Source organism: Ylistrum balloti, unplaced genomic scaffold, assembly GCF_031769215.1.
Source record: "Ylistrum balloti isolate Yb309-2 unplaced genomic scaffold, AGI_CSIRO_Ybal_v1 Utg369836, whole genome shotgun sequence".
Lineage (NCBI taxonomy): Eukaryota > Metazoa > Mollusca > Bivalvia > Pectinida > Pectinidae > Ylistrum > Ylistrum balloti.
In genome coordinates this window covers 1-25,128 of record NW_026781996.1, presented here as the reverse complement: position 1 = coordinate 25,128, position 25,128 = coordinate 1, and the positions used below count along the sequence as shown (strand labels likewise).

The following is a 25,128-nucleotide window of genomic DNA, read 5'->3' as shown; positions in this document are numbered from 1 at the left end:
TCATTATTACGCTTAGATACATTTTAATGTTTTGTTTATTTTGCAACATCACCATTCTACTTTATGATACCGTAAAGTGTTATCGATCGCCGGCGACTTGCCTCTTGGCCCAAATTGTCCTGACCTGGTAGAAAACAAGCATGGCTGTGCCTCGTGTGAAACTCCCCGGTACTGATCTTGAAGTATCCAGAGTTTGTCTTGGATGCTGGCAATTTAACAGCAACAAAGACACCATCAACTGGGATGCACAACCCATCGAGGTATATGTACTTACGTTTTGCTTTTGACCCCTCCCCCTTTTTAATATTCCGTATATTGCCTGTTTTAACCAATGCTGTCTTTACTATTTTCATTCTCAGCTGCAACGAAAATTCAATTATTTTTAAAGAATAAACCAAACATGTCATCAAGAAAATGTCATTTCTGATTCATTTCGCAAAAAAAAAAAAAAATATGACACACTCACATACACAGTGTGCCTTGAAATTAAATAGACCAAAGTGGAAAGCCAATTTGGTCTTTCTGGCTTTAGCTAAAATTCATTGTCAGAAAGTAAAGAAATAACAATGTGACTGATGACAAAATTTTATTTGTTCATTCACATATATGTGACATGCATTTATCATGTCGCTGTCATTGCCCATGTATTCATCCTCTTCAACAGTTTCCTTTTCATCCTATAGAAATATTGCAAATAGAATCAATCCTGTTGAAATCAGATATTTCTGCAGAACTGACAACATCAGTATTAATATTAATAAATTCTGTCATTGTCACATTAGTGCTTTGTCCTGATTCACTGCTTGTCTCATTCAGCGTTGTGATCAGGTCCTGGCGGGGAAGGTTGTTGTCCAGCAGCTCAGTCTATCAAGGGGAATCTCATCCTCCTATTCAAATGTCAGATTTTTTTTTAAAGTCAGCTTTCTTAAAAAAACAATTTGCAGTGCATGTTGGGGAAACATCTTTCCAAGCTCTGTAAAGCTTGAGGATTGCATTGTTGTATGAATTCATGGATCTTGGTTTTTGTTGTGACACCGAAATACAAAAGTAAAAATAGCTTTCTGATGTTCATTAAATCCTTATGTCTACCAATTAGTGTTGTGCTTTACTAAATCCCATTCTGTCCCTTTCATAATAACAAATCTAAATGTTCACATTACTGCCATCTATCGTGGCCATGTGTACTCTTTGACAAAGTCACGTGGTGCGATTATCTACACATATAAATGTTATACTTTTTTACTAATATTTCATGAATATTTATTTGAATTAACTTGTTGATTTACCTTAAAAAAATATGATACAAGTGCCTGGCAGTATTTCACCATGGTGTTGTAAATAATGCCTTGATCCATTGGTTGGCATTTACCTGTTGTATTTGGTGGGAAGAAGGTTAGTTTAATGGCTTTTAAGTTCTCGACATTTGGATGGGCAGCACAGTTAACCACAATCATGTCAGTTTTGTACAAACATTTGAGTAGTTTAATTTACTCAATGAAAATGTCAGTTGTAATCCATGCTTTTGTGTTTGCCATGTAGACAACAGGTAAAATTTTTACACCCTTGAAACATTGTGGATTTAGAAATTTTCTAATTATGAGAGATTTTAGTTTGTTGGATTCATGAATAGGCTATTCAGAATAGCACAGTCGGTCTTTCTTTGGACTTTTTGCTGCTACGACAGTTTTCACCTTTTAGTTGTAGTGTTATATTAATTGGCAGTAGACATTGAAGACGTCTGGTTTCATTTGCATCATATATATCTTTGGATGGATAAAGTTCAATGAGTTTTGGAAGCTTGTTGTTAAATCATTTATCTCCAGATTCTGGACTAACAACAGCACGTTCCCCACTTACAAAATGACACACAATGTTATATATGTCTCGTTCAAAAATGTACCAACCAGCTTTGTTAGATTTAAAGTCATTGTCTCCATTTTGTTTTGTTAATTCATCAAATTTTGCCAATGAAATAGGCCAAGATAGTAGAATATTTTTATTGTTTTCAACAGTTTCATACATAGCACTCTGATGCTGTTTCATTCTCAGCAATGAATGTAGGGCCAAGTTTTGTTTTCAGAATTGCACACACTAAGAGTTGGTGCCAGGATTTCAGACTGAGCTTCAATTTCCTTTTTTGGTAGAATCCCAGTCAACTTTGTTTATGATAAGATGCTGGGTTTCAGGAGTAATAGCCTTTCTCTTACGAGATGGAGACAACAAAACCATTTTTAACAACAATTAATTAAGTATGTACTCTTTTATAACCAGTATTTGATAAAAAGGGTTCAGTTACTCCCAATTCTAAACACCATAGACCACCTGAGGCATGTATTTCAGCAATTCACTTTATTTATAATAACTTTACCTGTGTTTGGAACTTACCTGGATACAGCTATCAATAGTTGTATACATATGTATGACACACGCTATTTTGTCGGAGTGCCACTTAGGCGTGTAATGTGCATTAGGGCTTGATATGGTCACCGGCTGGCATTAATATTTACCAGAGCAGACCTAGAAGCAGCCTTATTATAGACATTAAATCGCCATTACAGTTGCAGTAACACACAATTCACCAAAAAATTGGTGCGCAGATGGTGAATATGTATGATACCTGCTATTTTGTCAGAGTGCTGGTGTCACTGTGACATCACAAATGCCTGAGTACTACTACATTATAGAGTCACTAATTAGCATTGATATTTACCTGAGCTGACCTAGAAGCTGCTTCCTTAGAGACATTAAATCACCTTGTAAAATTACAGGTGTGGTAATCCAAGACACACCAAAAACCTCATGCACGGATCGTGCATACGTCATGCGCACACATGCACAACACAGTATGTGCACAAAACGGTACAATAGGATCACACAGTTGTATTTGATTTGATGGTTAATGAAATAACACTAGACCTGCATTAATTGTTCTTATGGTATATAGTTTCACACCTCAGAAAGTGACGAGTAGTGGTGCTGCTGTGGACAAGTCAAGTTAACTTGTAAATGGGTGTTATATGTAACCGGTCCAGATCCGTACCGACTGGGTCGCCCGTGTGACAAACACAACACTTAAGATTTACCTGAGCATATACTTTTTGTTTGCAAAATGAATGAAAAATTATAATAATACAGAAGTAATGAAAATCAAATTTCCTTTCTGAGGTTTTAAATAATTCATTGCTGTGACATAAAGACGCCCATTTGATGTGTGTCCGTACACTAAGGCTGGTCAAGTGTGGCTCTTTGTAATCAAAACACGAGTGTATCTAACTATTCAGTGTGTATCTGATATATCAACAAGTGTCCGACCTATATATTAATGGATTAATTAGGAAATATGCTAGTTAAATTCTTACATATTTAGAAAATAAATGAATCCTATCCTACACTCATTTATAAGAACTGCACAACGTATGCACAAATATGTGATAGCTTATTTATTTCATCCAATTTTCCTATCGTGCAGATATCATGCACCATTGCAAATCGTCCAACATTGTACGACCCAACAACTGTAGTTATACATTTTGAAATTTACATAAAAATGATAGAGCACTTGCAGGGTAATAAACAATGCTATGTTGTAGCCATAAATTTACCATAAGTATGTTCATTTTACTTCATCAGGATTTTTTTGCACATATTTGAATTTAAAAAAAAATTCATTTTAGCTATCCTTTCAAAATGCAAAAAATTAAAATTGCAAAATAAGCATTTTTTTCATATCGTAAACACATGAGTAAGTACATCTGTAGAGCAGATGTACCTACATGCACCTGAACAATTTCAGTTGTCAATATTTCTGTCACAAATAAATACTAGATCGTATGTAATACTCTAAACTAGTTTGACTGGTCATTTAGATCTTAAGTTGGTGTTGGAATTTATACTGGTATATATGTAAGGTAGCTTGAATCTGAAGTATTCAAGGTCTTCAAAAGAGACCTTTCAAATTTCTGAGACAATAAAATGGCAGAAAATGAAATATGCAAAAATTGCAGATGATGGATTTTGAGGATTTTCGAAGAAATTGTACAGCTTAAAAATATACCCAAATACAGTATAATTTGACACTTGTATTGTCATCAAATTTTGTGGTAAATGCAGATCGTGCTCTTTACTGTGTGAATCTGATACTTAAAGGGATGACATTAACCTAGCCTAGCTGATACCATAACACATAGACATGTAGTCACTGGATAAGATTGAACGTGTCGGCCGTATCAGCTGAATGTATATTGTTTAGTTAAGAACAGCCCACTTTTGAAGCTGCCCAACTTATAATTTGGATCTAATTTATGCATCAAGTTGAATTTATGTGAATTGTTTAGGTACAATGTTGTCAGGTCAGGGTCTCATCCTGTTCACTTTGACATCCCAAAACGTTTGTAACCAGGTATCGGTTTTTATCTCGGGTTTATCAGCTTTGTTGTCAGTAGATTAAACAGTAGATAAGGTTATGAAATACAAATATGGTTGTGACCTTCAACATTGACCTACATGTACATGAAGTCATGTGCTGAAGGAATGCTAGTTCTTATATATGCTCACCTGACTCAGGCCCGAAGGCTTCTAAGATTAAGCAATAGAGCAACATCCATCATGTGTTGGTTTTCTTCACCTGTCAAATATTTTGACAGGATGTATTATGGTATGGCATTGTCTTTCCATCTATCCATTGTAAACTGTTATTGTTATAGATATCTCCTCTTTTCTCCCATGACATAAATTGGTGTTTTCCGGGATAGTGGTATTTGGAAAAGTTATTCCCCTTTTTCTTCTGTAATGTTAATCGTGTCTAGATTCTTTTTCAGAATTTGCATTCTAAGTTTTGTTGTGATAATTAATGTAGAATTAGTTGAAATCTTCCAAAGATATGTATATGTATATATTCAAGAGAACTGTTGATGCTATTTACTAAATAATGTTGTCGATTACATTGTCAAAAACGTAGTTCACAAAAAAATTCTACAAAATGTCATAGTCATATAGAAAACACAGTAAGATAATATACAACAATCTTAGATTTCATGTTTGAATTTATCATGTTAAATCAAGTTCTACTTCTGGTCCGCCTTTCATACTTTTCCATTATTAGCCCACCTTGTACCATCATCTGTCCAGCATCAACTTATCCATTATTAGCCCACCTTGTACTATCATCTGTCCAGCATCAAGGTATCTATTTTTAGCCCACCTTGTACCATCATCTGTCCGGCATCAACTTATCCATTATTAGCCCACCTTGTACCATCATCTGTCCAGCATCAAGGTATCTATTTTTAGCCCACCTTGTACCATCATCTGTCCGGCATCAACTTATCCATTATTAGCCCACCTTGTACCATCATCTGTCCAGCATCAACTTGTCCATTTAAACTACTTCTTCTCAATAACCAACAGGCCAAAGGTCATGATATTTTGTTGGTGGGTTGCTGGGATGAATCATGACAAAATTATAGAAAAAAATTACCTTGACCCATATGCAAGGTACAGGGGTCAAATTTGTTAAAACCTTAGACGACTTCTTCTGACTAACCATAAGGGGCAGAAGCATGTTATTTGGCTGATAGATAATTAGGAAGAAGCTGGACAAAGTTGCGAAAAGAAATGACATTGACCCATATTCAAGATCACAGGATCATATTTGTTTAAACCTTTACACAACTTTATCTGACTAACCAAAAAGTAAATACATGGTATTTGACTTACAGGTTCCAAGGAGAAAGCCTGGAAACTTTTGTAACAGAAATGACCTTGAGGGGTTGAATGTGTTAAAACATTTAAACAACTTCCTTTGACTTACCAAAAGGTACAGAAGCATGGTATTTGGCTGATAAATTTCACAAATGACACCTGAAAAGGTTTGCAAAAAAATATGACTTTGACCCATGTTCCAGGTCATAGGGGTCAATTTTGTTTACACCTTTACATGACTTTTCTTGACTAACATAAAGACACAAAAGTATGGTATTTGGCTTACATGTTCTTAGGATGACCTTGACTCATTTTCAAGGTCACAATTCAATTTGGTTGAAACCTTTACACAATTTTCCCTGGCCAACAAAAAGGCTAAAAACCAAATTTTGATGCAATGAAAAATGACATTTACTTATCATCCATGTCATAACTGTCATGGTTAAGAGTTTAACCATTTGTTGTGGAAATAGGTTAGAATTGATTGGATGTGCCAATGCCAAATGATAAACCCCAATTCTATGATAATTATTTCCCCAACCACTGACATCTGGAAATCACCATTATCATACTTTATACTCATTGTTCAAATCTTAAGTTGATTTTTTTTTTAAAATATAAACTTTTTCTTACAGCAATCCTGTGCCATTGTAGACAAATGCTTGGAGATTGGAGTGAATTTCTTTGATACAGCAGAGGTACGTTGATTTTTTGTTGGCGATCTTAATTATTTTCCCCAAACAAATTAGACAACATATTGTATTTGTGCCATTTTCTCTCGTTATTATTATTACACGAAGCTTATCAGTGATAAGATTTACATATTGCTGTATGTAACACACAGTCTTGTCTTTGAACTGGCAATAATTTCCTTTTTAAGTGTTCTTGTATAACACACTATAAGTGGCTGGGTAATCAAAATTTATAAAGTGAAAATACATTATCGGAGCGATAATTTTTGAAATTTTGTTCTACCCCTAAAAATCTCACTTACACAATGTTTTTCGTTTGGTTTATTTCTTGTCTATGTTGTAGATTTGATAATTATTTACCAAGAGTTAGTATTTTTTTTTAAACAAATAAATGAACACATTTTAGATAAATGGAACATCCTAGCTCATTTTCCACTGTCTATTTTGTCCTTTATTTGGGGCCTGAATCTCATAATTCATTAATAATTGGCAGTTCTGGTGACTAGTATCACTAAACAGGGTCATGCCAAGCTCTCCTTACATAGACACTGGGACAATCTCTGTACACCTTACAAACACACTGAGGCAGTCTCTGTACCCCTAACCTAGACACTGGGACAATCTCTGTACATCTTACACACACACTGAGGCAGTCTCTATACACCTTACCTAGACACTGGGACAATCTCTGTACACCTTACACACACACTGAGGCAGTCTCTGTACACCTTACCTAGACACTGGGACAATCTCTGTACACCTTACAAACACACTGAGGCAGTCTCTGTACCCCTAACCTAGACACTGGGACAATCTCTGTTCACCTTACACACACACTGAGACAGTCTCTGTACACCTTACCTAGACACTGGGACAATCTCTGTACACCTTACACAGACACTGGGGCAGTTTCTGTACACTTTACACAGACACTGGGACAATCTCTGTACACTTTACACACACACTGGGGCAGTCTCTGTACACCTTACACACACATTGGGACAATCTCTGTACCCCTTACCTAGACACTGGGACAATCTCTGTACACCTTACCTAGACACTGGGACAATCTCTGTACACCTTACACACACACTGAGGCAGTCTCTGTACACCTTACCTAGACACTGGGACAATCTTTGTACACCTTACACACACACACTGAGGCAGTCTCTGTACACCTTACCTAGACACTGGGACAATCTCTGTACACCTTACACACACACTGGGACAATCTCTGTACCCCTTACCTAGACACTGGGACAATCTCTGTACACCTTACATACACACTGAGGTAGTCTCTGTACACCTTACCTAGACACTGGGACAATCTCTGTACACCTTACACACACACTGAGGCAGTCTCTGTACCCCTTACCTAGACACTGGGACAATCTCTGTACACCTTACACAGACACTGGGGCAGTCTCTGTACACCTTACACAGACACTGGGACAATCTCTGTACACCTTACACACACACTGGGGCAGTCTCTGTACATCTTACACACACACTGAGGCAGTCTCTGTACACCTTACCTAGACACTGGGACAATCTCTGTACACCTTACACACACACTGGGGCAGTCTCCGTACACCTTACACACACACCGGGACAATCTCTGTACCCCTTACCTAGACACTGGGACAATCTCTGTACACCTTACACACACACTGGGACAGTCTCTGTACACCTTACCTAGACACTGGGACAATCTCTGTACACCTTACAGACACTGGGGCAGTCTCTGTACACCTTACACATACACTGGGACAATCTCTGTACACCTTACACACACACTGGGGCAGTCTCTGTACACCTTACAGACACTAGGACAATCTCTGTACACCTTACACAGACACTGGGACAATCTCTGTACACCTTACACAGACACTGGGACAATCTCTGTATACCTTACACACACACTGGGGCAGTCTCTGTACACCTTGCACACACACTGGGGCAGTCTCTGTACACCTTAAACACACACTGGGGCAGTCTCTGTACACCTTACACACACACTGGGACAATCTATGTACACCTTATACACACTGGGGCAGTCTCTGTACACCTTACACACACACACACTGGGACAGTCTCTGCACACCTTACACACACACTGGGGCAGTCTCTGTATACCTTACACATACACTGGCACAGTCTCAGTACACCTTACACAGACACTGGGACAGTCTTTGTATACCTTACACATACACTGGGGCAGTTTCTGTACACCTTACACAGAAACTGGGACAGTCTCTCTACACCTTACACAGACACTGGGACAATCTCTGTACACCTTACACACACACTGGGGCAGTCTCTGTACACCTTGCACACACACTGGGGCAGTCTCTGTACACCTTATACACACACTGAGGCAGTCTCTGTACACCTTACACACACACTGGGACAATCTATGTACACCTTACACACACTGGGGCAGTCTCTGCACACCTTACACACACACTGGGGCAGTCTCTGTACACCTTACACACACACACACTGGGACAGTCTCTGCACACCTTACACACACACTGGGGCAGTCTCTGTATACCTTACACATACACTGGCACAGTCTCAGTACACCTTACACAGACATTGGGACAGTCTTTGTATACCTTACACATACACTGGGGCAGTTTCTGTACACCTTACACAGAAACTGGGACAGTCTCTCTACACCTTATACAGACACTGGGACAATCTCTGTACACCATACACATAGCTTACCTTAGCTGTATATTCTTAGATAAAGTTCTTGGCTCTTAAGGATCAAAATTGATTGAATACAAGCAGAAACATTTTTCCTGTTTTCATCCACCCAAAAGTACTTGCACACATTACTGTACATATTTTAGCTCAAACTATTACAGTTACCTTTACCTTTCTGTTGCAGGCATAGTCAATTTATTGTACACAGCTTTCATAAACACTACAAATGAAAATGTGTCTATTGGCACAAAAGTGACAATTGACGTCACAAAGGAACGACTAAATAATCTTTGGTTTTCAAAATGGAAATAACTCTAGATATTTTAACTTCCTCTGGTGTTTACTGGTAAAAATAGTGCTACCTGTACATGCAATATACTGATCAGTTTCTTTAATCATTATGTAATGATTTTTCACATAAATGTTATTTGTTGGTAACCTTTAATATATTTACTAAAATCACACAATTTTGTTTCACATGACAGCACAGTAAACCTCCCTTTAACAAAGAAATTTCGCTCATTAAGGGTCAAAATTTGAAATAAATAAGACATCTGAGGTATTTCAATTGTAATTTCTGATTCTAGACTTTGTTACACAGGTAATGATATTAGAAATGATAATGATATAGAAATCTAAATTGTTTGGCAGGGCTATGCTGGATCAGAGGAGGTTTTGGGAAAGGCTTTGGCTGGGAAAAGGGACCAGGCAGTAGTTGCTACAAAGTTTGGCTTCAGAGAGGGACCTTCAACACCTGCTTATAGTCCCCAACAGATTGATGAAGCTGTGTCCAAGAGTCTGCGCAAACTGGAGATGAATTATGTTGATCTTCTTCAGGTAAATACTCAAAAAACATTTCTAACCCACCAACATCAGAAGGTAGGCTATTCAGTCACCCTATTTCTGTGGTTCCTCATTGGTCCATAAATAATTTGTGATGTATGCTATATCTTGAATAGTATTGACTTGATATACAGGGCAATACAATGCTTAAACATCAAACAAGAAAATCAGATAGATAGAAACAAATATTAGCTGATGAAGCATACCGTGAAATAAATGGAATCTATTAATATGTAATTTTCATTTATGGGTTTGATAATCAATTATGTAAAAGATTTTAACACTTAAGATTATCAGAAATATCTTAGTATCTTATTTTAATCATTCAATAATTCTTCATTTAAAATTTCAAAAAGAGTAATGGTTTATTCTCTGATTACGTCAATATTTTTTTTGTGGCACCCTCTATTTGTTATCAGTTATTGTGTAACTATTTATAACCTACACATATGACAGAGAATGAACATGTCTGGTTATGACATTGTGTAACTAGTTATAACCTACACATATGACAGAGAATGAACATGTCTGGTTATGACATTGTGTAACTAATTATAACCTACACATACGACAGTTGATGAACATGTCTGGTTATGACATTGTGTAACTAATTATAACCTACACATACGACAGTTGATGAACATGTCTGGTTATGACATTGTGTAACTAATTATAACCTACACATATGACAGAGAATGAACATGTCTGGTTATGACATTGTGTAACTAATTATAACCTACACATATGACAGAGAATGAACATGTCTGGTTATGACATTGTGTAACTAATTATAGCCTACACATATGACAGAGAATGAACATGTCTGGTTATGACATTGTGTAACTAATTATAACCTACACATATGACAGAGAATGAACATGTCTGGTTATGACATTGTGTAACTAATTATAACCTACACATACGACAGTTGATGAACATGTCTGGTTATGACATTATGTAACTAAGTATAACCTACACATGACAGAAGATGTACTTGTTATGACATCAGTACTTTTTGATAAAAGTTCATATTCATTTATGTCAGTTGAGTGCCTTTTTCAGTTGTTAGTATCAGTTAGAATAGATAAAGATATCAGATTAGGATGATAATCATATTTATTCTTTATATCCATATCAACAGAGTTTTTTAATTGCTTGTTCAAACGGTGAGAAGGTTCGTAAAATGAATCAATATCTTTAGAATTTACATTTTTTTTACACATTCATTTAAATGAGAAATACTATTGACAAAATGTGATTAAGTATGCAACATTATCTAAAAGAATACAACAGTTGATTCTTTCAAGAGAGAAAACATACTGAATACCATGAAATTAATTATAACATTATACTATTCTATGTTAATTCTAGGGAAACCTTGTACAGAATATGTAAGATTCTTCATAATGATAGAATGTCACAATTGGAAGTGTCTACTCTATGTGGGTTATCCAGATCAGTCAGCAATATTTACACCAGACTTCAGCTTCATATGTTATGTTCACTTATTTCCTGTCAAAATACTCATAATGTTTGTTTATTTCCTGTTATAATACAGGTCATGTTTATTTATTTCCTGTCATGATCCACATAATGTTTATTTACTTCCTGTCATGATCCACATAATGTTTATTTACTTCCTGTCATGATCCACATAATGTTTATTTATTTCCTGTCATTATACATTTAGTTGGTTTATTTCCTGTCATAAAAGATGTCATGTTTATTTATAACCTGTCTATCACATGTTGGGTTTATTTTTTCGTTTTGTGTAGTCTATTTTGTATTTATTGTTAATTACTTTGTGTTTATAATTGTTTGCGTTTTCCTGATTGTTTATATTTGTGAAGGAGATGGTTCAGGGTCTTTGCAATAATTAAATTTGGCTTTTTTGAACAGGTGCATTTCCCCAGTTTCCTGTGTGACTTTGATGAGTCCATCAAAGAGCTTGATAGACAGATAGCCCTTGGAAGAATCCGTCACTATGGTGTTTCAAACTTTGGACCTAAAAATATCAAAGCTTTCTCAGATGCTGGAGCCAAAATTGTTTCCAACCAGGTACTTTTTTTCTACTAAATTAGGATAAGCCATAATTTTTGTTTGATATAAAAAAAAACTATGAGTACTGAAGTGTGGTGTTTATATATAGATGGGGTAGAACTTGCTATGGAGATGTCAGTTTTGATGTATAAACTATTAGTACTGAAGTTCTGTGTTTATATATAGATGTAGAACTTGCTGTGGAGATGTCAGTTTTGATGTATAAATTGTGAGTACTGAAGTGGGTTATTTTTATATAGATGGGGTAGAACTTGCTGTGGAGATCCGTCAGTTTTGATGTATAAATTGTGAGTACTGAAGTTATTTTTATATAGATGGGGTAGAACTTGCTGTGGAGATCCGTCAGTTTTGATGTATAAATTGTGAGTACTGAAGTGGGATATTTTTATATAGATGGGGTAGAACTTGCTATGGAGATGTCAGTTTTGATGTATAAACTATTAGTACTGAAGTTCTGTGTTTATATATAGATGGGGTAGAACTTGCTGTGGAGATGTCAGTTTTGATGTATAAACTATTAGTACTGAAGTTCTGTGTTTATATATAGATGGGGTAGAACTTGCTGTGGAGATGTCAGTTTTGATGTATAAATTGTGAGTACTGAAGTGGGATATTTTTATATAGATGGGGTAGAACTTGCTGTGGAGATGTCAGTTTTGATGTATAAATTGTGAGTACTGAAGTGGGATATTTTTATATAGATGGGGTAGATCTTGCTATGGAGATGTCAGTTTTGATGTATAAATTGTGAGTACTGAAGTGGGATATTTTTATATAGATGGGGTAGAACTTGCTATGGAGATGTCAGTTTTGATGTATAAATTGTGAGTACTGAAGTGGGATATTTTTATATAGATGGGGTAGAACTTGCTATGGAGATGTCAGTTTTGATGTATAAATTGTGAGTACTGAAGTGGGATATTTTTATATAGATGGGGTAGAACTTGCTATGGAGATGTCAGTTTTGATGTATAAATTGTGAGTACTGAAGTGGGATATTTTTATATAGATGGGGTAGAACTTGCTATGGAGATGTCAGTTTTGATGTATAAATTGTGAGTACTGAAGTGGGATATTTTTATATAGATGGGGTAGAACTTGCTATGGAGATCCGTCAGTTTTGATGTATAAATTGTGAGTACTGAAGTGGGATATTTTTATATAGATGGGGTAGAACTTGCTGTGGAGATCCGTCAGTTTTGATGTATAAATTGTGAGTACTGAAGTGGGATATTTTTATATAGATGGGGTAGAACTTGCTGTGGAGATCCGTCAGTTTTGATGTATAAATTGTGAGTACTGAAGTGGGATATTTTTATATAGATGGGGTAGAACTTGCTATGGAGATCCGTCAGTTTTGATGTATAAATTGTGAGTACTGAAGTGGGATATTTTTATATAGATGGGGTAGAACTTGCTGTGGAGATCCGTCAGTTTTGATGTATAAATTGTGAGTACTGAAGTGGGATATTTTTATATAGATGGGGTACAATTTGCTGTGGAGATCCATCAGTTTTGATGTATAAACTATTAGTACTGAAGTTCTGTGTTTATATATAGATGGGGTACAATTTGCTGTGGAGATCCGTCAGTTTTGATGTATAAACTATTAGTACTGAAGTTTTGTGTTTATATATAGATGGGGTACAATTTGCTGTGGAGATGTCAGTTTTGATGTATAAACTATTAGTACTGAAGTTTTGTGTTTATATATAGATGGGGTACAATTTGCTGTGGAGATGTCAGTTTTGATGTATAAATTGTGAGTACTGAAGTATGGTGTTTATATATAGATGGGGTAGAACTTGCTGTGGAGATCTGTCAGTTTTGATGTATAATTGTGAGTACTGAAGTGTGATATATATATATATAGATGGGGTACAATTTGCTGTGGAGGTCATCCGAGTTTGATGTGATACCAGAGTGTAAGAAGAGAAACATTGGAATCCTCGCCTACTCCCCCCTCCAACAGGGCCTTCTTAGTGGCAGATTTACTTCTACAGAAGATGTTCCTGAGGGAAGAAAGAGGGGAAAGCTGTTTTCCCCAGAAAGGTATAATTTGTATCTACTGTAACATATCAAAAGTCAATGATTAAAGACGAAATACTCTAACCCTGGTAAACAAAAACCAGCTCATGTTTTCCTAAGATTTTAAATGAATAAAATCATACCGAACTGCGGATTGTTATCTCTAATGTTCAATGTGGAAATGCTGAATAATGGTCTTTAGCCATTAAAGATTTTTATTTTAATGGTAAGCATATAACATTCTTTTCAAATTACATTTCAAAACAAATTTTTAAAAAGTCTGTATCACATATGTTGATGCAGATTACGTCTTTCTTCATAGGTAAAATACCTGGTTTAGAAATCTGTTATGAGCTTAAATATGTGTAAAATCAGCACTGTATTTAAGTTGGTTTACCATGCAATTTGAGAAATCAAATTGGACGATGATTATTGAAAAAGCATCATGTTATAATTTGGGATGTAAACAGTCCTGCATATAAATGGAAAGGAAAGATAACTCTGCCCATTTAAAATTGTCATATAATAGTCTTGTTCACCCAGGTGCTTGAATACTTCCTAACTGAAGAGTCTGGTCAATTGCAGTACAATGAAACTGTCACCATCAAAGAACTTTTACTTCCAGTTTCAGTCGCTATTTGTGCCATAAGTCTACTAACTTAACTGCATATTTTCTGTGGCATAGTTTCAGATCAGAGATTATGTATAAACATTAACTAGTAAATGTTAAATCAAGTTTGAGAAGGTCATGAAGTGATTCCAAGAGAAACGGGAAATTGTTGTAAGATTTCATCAAAGTGGTTACAACAGAGAGCAGCCATCTTGATTTGGATGTGTGTGCTGTTGACCAATGAAATCTTTTTACCAGGTTTCTGGAAAGTCTCATTTTGATTTTAAAAAAAACCCACATCACAGAAAGCTTGACTGTTGGTAAAACGTATATGAGGTTTTTTTGTTTTGTAGCTTTCATTGTTTTATGTAAGGGCTTGTTCTTGTAACATAATATCAATTAAGAGTGGCATTGAATGTGATGCATTATGAACAAATGATCTGAAGTATCACAAATCTTACATAGAATCAAAAACAGGAACTTTTTGCACTTTTGAAACATTTTGTATCACACATTGAATACCTCATATAATCCAAAACTTATAATTTCTCAAGAAGTTTCTTTATTCATTTGAAAACAATTAGCAAGAATATAGTGTATGTCCTATTACCTAGGCTTTTAGTGTATGGTCAGTTATGTAGGCTATAGGTGTATGGTCAGTTATGTAGGCTGTTTATGGTTGACTAGATGCAATGACACTTCTCCAAACATCTTGTATTCAACTTAAAAAAACATAAATGTATTTTAGTTGACTGTAATAATCGGTGACTTTACATGGATCATTATATATTTTTTACAGCTGTAAATCTGCCAGACATGGACAACCAGGAGCTGAGAAGGAAGTGTTCGAGGTAATCTAAATCATATTTATCTAATTCATGGTGCAAATTTATCATTCTTGTCAAAATTAATTTCCTGTAAAAGATGAAAGCATCTGTGGTTTTAATACCAACATTTTGTTAAATTTCTCAAATGAAGAAACTGGAACATTTCTAGTTGCTGGTCAAATGGTTAAAAAATAAATCAGATTCTGAAATTTTACATATAAGAAAATGAATTAGAAGCAGAAATATGTTACTGCTTTCTTTTTATTGCTACAGGTATTAGAGTATGTGTAATAGATGTCCATTTTAACTTCTTGTTCTTCATGTTTTTATGAATTACTGGCTTTCTATATTTTTCTTCTCTCTTAGTCTGAATACAATTTTTCTTCTTTAGAAATTTCACAAGTTCAAATTGCAAAGTAGCTAAAACATGTAAATTTTGAAATATTGCTATATTTGACAATGTTTTGACATTTAACTTTTTTAAAGACTTGATGCATTGACAGAAAAACATTTTGGGATTTAAAAGTATGAGGCTTGTTGCTTTTAACTCACTTGGCCAATTAGGACCAACACTGTTTGCATATTCAAGGTCTCCAATGTCATATTTGTTTAAACCTGAAAACTTTTCTGCTGAGTAACCAAATGTTACAGCAGCAATAAAATGGGTGCCAAAGTAATGATGTTTGGCTGACAGGATCCTTGACTAAGGCCCAACAAAATTTGAGAAAAGAAATTACTTTGAACAATATTCTATATCACAGAGGTCAATTTTTTCTCACTAACCAAAAGCCCAGGGTGCTGATTTTGGGTCTGTAGCATGCAAGGAAGAATGGCTACCAAATTTCTTAAAAGAAATGACCCACTTTCAAGAATCATGGAAGTGAAATGTGTTAAAATCTTGAAACATCATTAATCAAAAGATCTAGGCCTTATATAAAATGCTACGAAATTCTTCCACATAATCGACCCTGACCTACTGTCGAGGTTACTGGGGTCAAATGTGTGAAGAACTTCTTCTGTCAACAAGGAATAAGTCCTAGGAATAGAATTTTGTGTTTTTGAAATTGACTATGAACAGACAAAGTATTTCTTTGTAAGCTGTAAATTAGGTGAGCCGTTCAGGCCCATTGGGCCTCTTGTTGGTATTTGTGACTATTCTACATGTTGTTTAATCACCAAATTATCTAGTATATTAATTACATGTATTGTTGGTTCTTCTTGCAGGCATTGCCAAAATTACAAGCAATTTGTAAGAACGCTGGTGTTAGTATGGCACAGGCCTCACTGGCCTGGGTGTTACAACAGGACAACTGCCCAGTGGTCATTGTCGGGGCTAGGACTCCGGAACAGATGGTGGAAAATAGCCAAGTCATAACATTGCCAGATGTAAGTTTATCATTTAAACTTGCCAATATATAATAATTAAGGTATACTATATCCAAAGTTATAGATTTATAATTAAAGTATAATTCATAGCACCTAATTAACTCATCAGAGATGAATTAAGGCTCATGTGAGCTAAGGGGCTCCATTTGGCATCCATTTCTTGGCAGATATTGATGAAATTTCATGCAAATGATTAAAACAGGGTAAATTCCATGATATTTTAGTGAAAATGAAATTCAAGTTAGTCAACATTACTGTCATCTTTAGAATCTATTTTGAATTCAAATACTGTTAGAATGATATTGATTAAGCTTTGTAAGGATGGTCAGAAGATGATTTCGTACAAATTTAAGATGTTGAATTTGTGTGCCGCAGGAGTATAATGTGACCACCAGAACAATTATCTGTGAATAAGTCTTGAAAAATTACACCAACATGGACAGGATAACATGGTACTGAAAAATCATTTGGAGGAATTGATTCCTTGGCAGTATGTTCACATTGTGCAGGTGGATAATCTATGGTTATAATGTTGTAAATATTTCTTTGTCTGGCTATGTCTTAATTTGGTTGAAATTGTTTATTCCAGTCTGTTGTCAAGGAGATGTCAGATGCAACGGATCCTATCAAACAGAAGATCGGCCGAGTGTTGGACCAATGGGCTCACCCTGACCGCTGTGAATAGAAACTCTCATGCTTAAATATTATCGTGCTATATGAATTCTTAGGAATTCTTAATGTGGAAATAGATTTTGGAGAGATCTTTGCATTTAAATGCCATGAAGATATTTGTTCTGGTCAGTCAAATAAAAAAATGAAATGTAAGTGTAGTTATAGCGGAATAAATGAAAAAAAGTGATTTGAATCGATCAATTGATTTTGAAATGAATAGAATCATGCATTAAAGTACAGAAATACAGCCACTGATCTGTGACGGATGTCAAATTAGAATCGATTTCTACTGCTATCCATCAAGTTATTTCACTGTCATACCAATTATGTATAAAGATTCTAGTCTCAAACCATTCCAAGTTGTGCCACTTTCTATGAAAGAAGCAGATTAACTGTGTGTGGATTGCAATTTAAATTTGGAAAAGTGAGCTTTGAAAATTAAACCAATGTGGAAAAAATTATGTTTAAGACCAATACATGTTATGTCATCTCTACAAGTTACACAGATGTCTGGGAAATATTTGTAGAAAAACATTAACACGTAAACATTAAATTAAATACTTTTGTTAAGAAATACTGGTATGCTCCAGGTTTTTAGTAAGTCATATAACTTTAAACAATCATTTTTATCATGCCTGTGAAGAAGAGTTACAGAAGCGAGATTATGGTGTAAATCCGCTGGCAACAGTGTGTGATTAACATTTTACTTTAAAGTTTTGGGTTTAGATCCCTTTCTCAAAAAGTTTAAATCCAAACTTTTATCATACTTCATTCATAGCTGGATCATACAGTACATTTATATGTACAAAATATCCAAGTTCTATGGTCTCATCAGCTCTGAAAAGTATGGATGCTGGAAGCTGGACTTGCATTACATTTAACTTTTGTGCTTAGTACAATTTTTCAAGGTCGGCTGAAAGTCCCATGGTGCTTTTTCAAAATCATTAATTTCATAACCTCCATTTTCAAAGGGATTTTGAATTAGGTTCCAAGAAGGAAAATAACACTTTGTGGTATATTTTGTATATTGTCGACCAGAAATAACTCCATCGTGGTTAGAATAATATGCAATTTCAGTCAAGCAAATCAAGATGAGGAACATGACCCTATGGGCCTCTTTGTTTTGTGTATTTTATAATGGTTGTATGGCTGATGGCAAAACTTTCAAAGCTTTAACGAATGATTAAGAATGAACCAATAATGAATATGTTTACATGTACATATGCAGGCAAATTATGGTGTTTTTCTTTACTTACGGAGATAAAATTCATCAGCCCTGTTATGACTGCCTAATAATAAATGCTATATTGTTACTGTAATTTGATAAAGAAGAATTGTTAATTAATCTGAAATTTTATAATTTTATTTCACATTGTGAGGGTGATTTAAAAGGACTGATAGGAAAATTCAAAAATATCTTTTATTAACATTAAATCTGAGTCAACACATGTGTAATAATTTCCTATTTTGTCTTGGTAATTTGGTTTGGATAATTTGTTATTGATTATAATGCAATTAAAATTATCAGAATTTGTTAAGTTTGTTTTCTTTTCTATTCTTGGACAAAATTCATGAGACAATTATTAAGACTTTTTTTGTGGTAGATGTAACAATACCATGCATCATATGATTGAAACATATTATAAAAAAAAAATTCTTTAACTGCAAAGCTTTATCCTGTATGGCCATGTTGCTGTATTTTGATATGAACATAAGCAATGACCTTGTTATCAAGATGATTTGACTTTACCCAAATTAAAATCTAAAATATTATGTATCTTAAGACAGATTAAGGAAAAACTCCTCAAATTTTCCTCTAAAGGGGCTTCTAAAGTCACACACTATAAAGATTAGAAAGGCTGGTTGTTGCTAAAGAATTATTATTCTAGGTTCAGAAGATTTATTTACATGTTAATATTACAAGTTTCAGACTAAAATGCATATAAGATTTCATAGAAAATGTCTGACACTAGATCATGTCTGATTCATGATCAGTTTACCCTATATTCTATTCAGGTCAAGATTCAGGCCCTTTCATGTCTTTAGGTGGACCCAATCATTTCCCAACACATTACAGTATAACATTCACCAATAAAATTTTATAAAGATCTGTCCCGAGATTTCCTGGAATCCAAAATGGCCAACTTCTGGTCAAGTGTACAAATCTGACAGAACAAAAAATAGTTTAACTAGATCACAAATTTACATATGAAAACACATTTCTTGGTGCGGAGAGAAACAGGATCATTAGATGCAGATAAAATAATATTTACCCTTGTTTCTACTTTCTGCAAAACTTAAGAAATTCCTCTAAATCTTTCTGTAATCCTGACTTCTCAAGATGTATGAAAGAATGAATATTTCTTTTAGTAAAAAGGGTGAAATTCAAGAAAAGCCAAATGATTATTGTAGTGGCCTAACCTAGCTAGTCTGGGACCAGACATGAAAGGAAAAATAGAGAAAGCTGTCCCCGGATGTGCAGTAAGTAGTCATTTTCATGGTGATACAGACAAATGGGAACATGCTCTGATGCAGCACCTTATGTTGGAATTGGGAATTGTGACAGGGAGTTCCTGTTCATGTTAACTTTGAGCAAAGCTATTTGTGGTAGCTTCAGCTAAAATTTGTTTAATGACTTTTCGATCTAAGAGAACAATGCCATATATCGTGCTTGGTTTTACTTCAACAAAGGTATGGCATTTCTCTAGATACTCCACCTCTTTTAGTTTCCCTTCAGCTTCATCCTCATTTTCATCCCTGCTTTCAGTCTCTACCCTTCTTTTCCTTTCAAGTTCATACATATCTTCATCCGAGTTGTCTGCCTTTCTCCGATAGTTTCCTTCTTTTTAACTGACACAGCAATTGTGTTATTCTGGAATTATCTACTATGCCATGCTTTTTTCCTAGTGACCTTGTTCAAAAAAATAAAAATTAATGTAGTCTTTTTTACCAAGTGGCCAATGGGTGTTAAGGTCATCTGACTGAAAAAGATTTACTGTAATACAGCACGGAGAATGATAAATGTCAATTTTCAAATTTCCCTAAGGGATCATGACGCCCTCCATTGTTTGATCTTTATTTGCTCTTTGAACGTTGTATCATTTCCCTTCTTTTCTCATCCCCGGTCTCTGCAGAAATGGCGATGACAATCTTTATATGCCAAATCCAATATGGTCGCCTGGAAACTATTTTTAGTTTCTGATCAGTCCCAAATCAAACGGACACAAGTTGAGACCAAAGGGAATGCATTTATAAAAACTGAGAAATGTATTTGCAGTATTTCTCAAGAAGTAGCAATAACAAACTTTCTTAATAAAAATTTAAGATAGCCGCCTGTTGGTCATTTTCTTTTTCTTATCAAACTTCTAATACACAGTTAACATTAGGGTTTACAATAACATACAATAGTCACTCTCTCAATCTGATTAGCCTGTAATATACAGGTTAATAACACATTTTGAGACCAGGTGGTGACCATGGCCCCAGTTTCACGAATTTCCCTTAACTCAAGGAATTTTTCCTTTGATTAAGATTGCCCATTGAAAAGCATTACATACTAGGTACAGGAAATTTCCTTAAACTTCAGGGTTTTTTTAACAGATGTACTGTTCTTTATGGTATTTAAGATTTCCTCAGGTTAAGGAAGATTCGTGAAAATGGGGTATGGACACACACGTGTCCAGGTGTGTCGGACGTTCACCCAGGTATATGTATGACATGAAAGGGATGCCAGCACCTGCTAAAATTGATATGTCTTAATGTTATTAAAATATTTTTTAAAAAATCACGCATTTGATTTGTTTCTGTTTTTTTTTTTTTTTTTTTTACTTTATACTTCCCGTCCCGAGGTCCCTAGGGATCAAATGAGTTTTGGGGGTTTTAAGAAACGATTCTCGACCCAAATGATGTTTCAGACCTTGGTTGGAATCTACCCAGGCATTCAGAAGGAGCAGTATTTTGAAGCAAAATATTAACTTTCCCTTTTGGGGCACCGCCCTTACGTCACTAGGGATATAATCAATTTTCTGAGCTTAAGGATTAACTGCCTGTCCCTAATGATGTTTCAGACAAAATTCAAAGGAAATCCATCAAAGAATGAAGGAAAAGTAGATTTAATATTACAATCTTTAATGTAATCACTGATCAATAACTTCATTCCTACTGAAGTAGAAGTAGTGTATCCATATGGTAAACCATGGATGGATAATATAATTAGACTGAAAATAAGACAACGTAAAAGAACAAACAGAAAAGCTAAATTAGTAATGTTACTCCAGATAAATGATGGTGATAGCTAAATCCACTACTAATAATTCCTCTTCCATTTCTCCTGTTCAATCCAACAATCAACTAATCCATCACCCAGCTGACAACACAGAACTTCTACATAACCAATTAAAAAATATATTAACTTCATCACCCAACCTTGATTTACCTCAGACATCTCAACCTTATATCCCATATTCATTAACAAATATTCAAGTCACTGAACAAGTTGTTTCAGACCAAATCAAAATTCTCAGCACCGGTAAACCTCCTGGCCCTGGTGGTATTTTATTTAAAAAAATCACGCTTCACATCAACTACCTCTCATGCTGCTATTTTAAAAACATTAAAAAGGAAAGATACCTTAAGTATAAGTTGGAGACAAGAAAATATTAATGCTATCTATACGAGAAGTGGTTCATCCAATGATGTATAGAATTATTGATCAATTTCTATAACTTTATGCTTTTGTAAGCGTTTGGGAAAAAAAATCATCTTTTAATATCTTTTTGAAAGTAATATCATTATATACATCGATCTGGCTTTTGCTCCCAGTGACTCTAATGTCATTCAGTTTTTATTTATCTACAATGAAATTGTTAGGCATATGGATAAAGGGAATGAGTTTAGATTATTTTGTGATATCAGTTAGGCTTTTAATAGAGTATGGCATGAAGATTTTTTTACATAAGCTTAAATTATATGGTATAAAAGGAATATATTACTATGGTTACAGAAGGTTATTTTTCACAGTTTAAGAATGTAAATGCCGAGGTTCCTCAGGGATCAGTACTTGGTCCACTACTATTTCTTCTCTCTATCAATGATATTATTACTAATGTTAAACTCTTTGCAGATGCTACTTCCCTATATGTTGTAGTAGACGATAACAATATCTGAACACAGGTCTAATTAACATAGATGAATGGGAAACTGTCTAGAATATTAATTTAAACAAAAATTCCAACAAAACAAAATCAGTTATTTTTCCACGAAAACAAGACACCTATCTTCCACCAATGTCTTTCCAAAACAAACAAATGTTAGATACAGCATCACACCAGCACTTAGGTCTTACTCTGCAAAAGATGCAACATGGAAAAAACATACAAAACTTATATACAAAGCCTATATGTGAAAACTATAGTCAATAGAAAATTAGTTAAAATCTATGTAGGAATTATCTGACCAGTCTTGGAATATGTTCATGTAATTTGGGACCATTGTACACAGCAGGACAAAATTCTTCTCAAATCAGTACAAATAGAATCAGTAACTAGAAATTGTTGTGAACAATTTGGCGGGCCTTTCACTCCTTTGGCGACAAGTTGACCAGAAGTTGACATTTATCCTGATAACGATATATGAGAAAGATTCCTTGTTTGTTAGTCTCTACAAAATATCCAAAGATGAACTTTGAATCTTGAAACGTTTAGGTGATATAACTACATAATAACGAAGAAATACACTTTTTAAAGGTTCAAATATATTTGACCCCTGTGACCTTGAATGTTGATCAAGGTTATTCATATTTGCAAGCCTTATAATGTAACATCTGATGATCAATATATCCCTAATATTAGTTCTCTAGACCTTGTGAAACTTGACAAGAAGATTGTTGAACACTGGTACCCTATTTTGTATATTTGAACTTTGACCCCTTTGGGAAACCGGAAGTTGACATTTTGAGGTAAGTTTTCCTTATGAAAATCACTAGGAAGCCTCCACAGAATGTTTATAATCAATTTTCATCATTGTGTGCCTTCTAGAAATTGAGAAACTTTCATTTAACGATTTTTAGTTAATTGACATCTGTGACCTTGAAAGTGGGTCAAGGTCATTTATATTATCAAACTTTGTTGCCAGTTACATATCCTTCTTGTTTATGAAATATCAAGCCTCTAGGCCTTCCAGAACTAGAGAAGAAGTTTTTCAAAGATTGGTACCCTTAATAGAACTTTTAAACTTTGACCCCCTACCGCAAACCGGAAGTTGAATTTGTGGTACGTTTCTCTTATATCATTCGACAGGAAATGTCCACAGAATAATTATGTCCAAAGTTGAAGACTTTGGGCAGCTTAACAATGGAGGAATTACCATTTAACGATTTTTACATAATTGACCCCTGTGACCTTGAATGTGGGTCAAGGTCATTTATATTTACAAATTTGATAGATAATTGATCAGATATCTTACACATGAAATATCAAGACTCAAGGCTTTGCAGAAATTGAGAAGAAGTTTGTCAAAGTTTGTAACTTAAAATAACACTTTTGAACTTTGACCCCTACCGAAGACCGGAAGTTGACCTTTGATCTCAGTTTTTTCTTGTGAAAAGTGTTTTCTTATTAATTTACATAACATGCTTAAAACTGAGGTCACTAGCTCAAATAGTTCTTGAGTTACGGCATTTTAGGTAAAATCGGATATGACGTCATGGCGGCCATTTTGTTTTTCCAATGAAATTGAATATGTCACTAAATGGTAGAAGATATCTGGGGAAATCTTCTCAGTAACAATTTGATAAAACATAGCGCATCAATATTGATCTAGAACGAGTTTTTCCTATTTATCGGCATTTTTAAAAGATCAAAGGAAATTTTCAAAATGGCGTACAGCGGAAATGGCTAAGGTTTTAGAAGAACTGAAAACACTAACTTCATCTGAAGGACATTCTGCATCGATCTGAAGAAGAAAATTTTTAAAAAGTTCAAAATTGAAAAAAAAAAATAAAATTTGTTAAATTTTGAAAACTTTACCCAACAGCGAGCTTTTTTATTTGACATATTTTCTGATAACATGTCTGACAAAATTTTACATAAGGAAATTCTCTACAAATAATATAATTGCACAAACTCTGTATAATCAACAGTTTTGGAGATATTCTCGTTTTTAAGTTTTTTACTTATGACGTCATGGCGGCCATATTGGATTTTTGACCTACATAAAAAATCGGCATCGACAAGTTCATATAGGTATCTACATATAGATGAATAGACTTTATATCTATATATTTCAATTTAAAAGATTACGAACCCACAAAATTGGAAGAAGAATAATAATAAGAACTAGAAATTGTTGCTAACAATTTTGCGGGCTTTTCACTTCTTTGGCGACAATCTACCGAAAAACAAAACATTAAATTCATCGGAAGGATGTTCTGCATCGATCTGAAGAAGAAAATTTCAAGAAAGTTCAAAATTGAAAAAAGAATTAAAAATTTGTTAAATTTTGAAAAGTTCACCCAACAGCGAGCTTTTTTATTTGACATATTCTCTGATAACATGTCATGACAAAAATTTAGATAAGGAAATTCTCTAAAAATAATATA

General features: G+C 34.6%; 1 protein-coding gene across 1 annotated transcript; it reads left to right on the top strand.

Moving 5' to 3' along the window:
- Nucleotides 1-93: 93 nt before the first annotated feature.
- On the top strand, nucleotides 94-19,069 carry LOC132545261 (1-deoxyxylulose-5-phosphate synthase YajO-like). Its single transcript, XM_060208935.1, has 8 exons — nucleotides 94-260; nucleotides 6,336-6,398; nucleotides 9,756-9,941; nucleotides 11,847-12,005; nucleotides 13,882-14,060; nucleotides 15,446-15,497; nucleotides 16,698-16,859; nucleotides 17,449-19,069. Exons 1-8 carry the CDS (start codon nucleotides 141-143, stop codon nucleotides 17,542-17,544), a joined length of 1,017 nt encoding a protein of 338 aa, XP_060064918.1. The 5' UTR covers nucleotides 94-140; the 3' UTR covers nucleotides 17,545-19,069.
- Nucleotides 19,070-25,128: the final 6,059 nt, after the last annotated feature.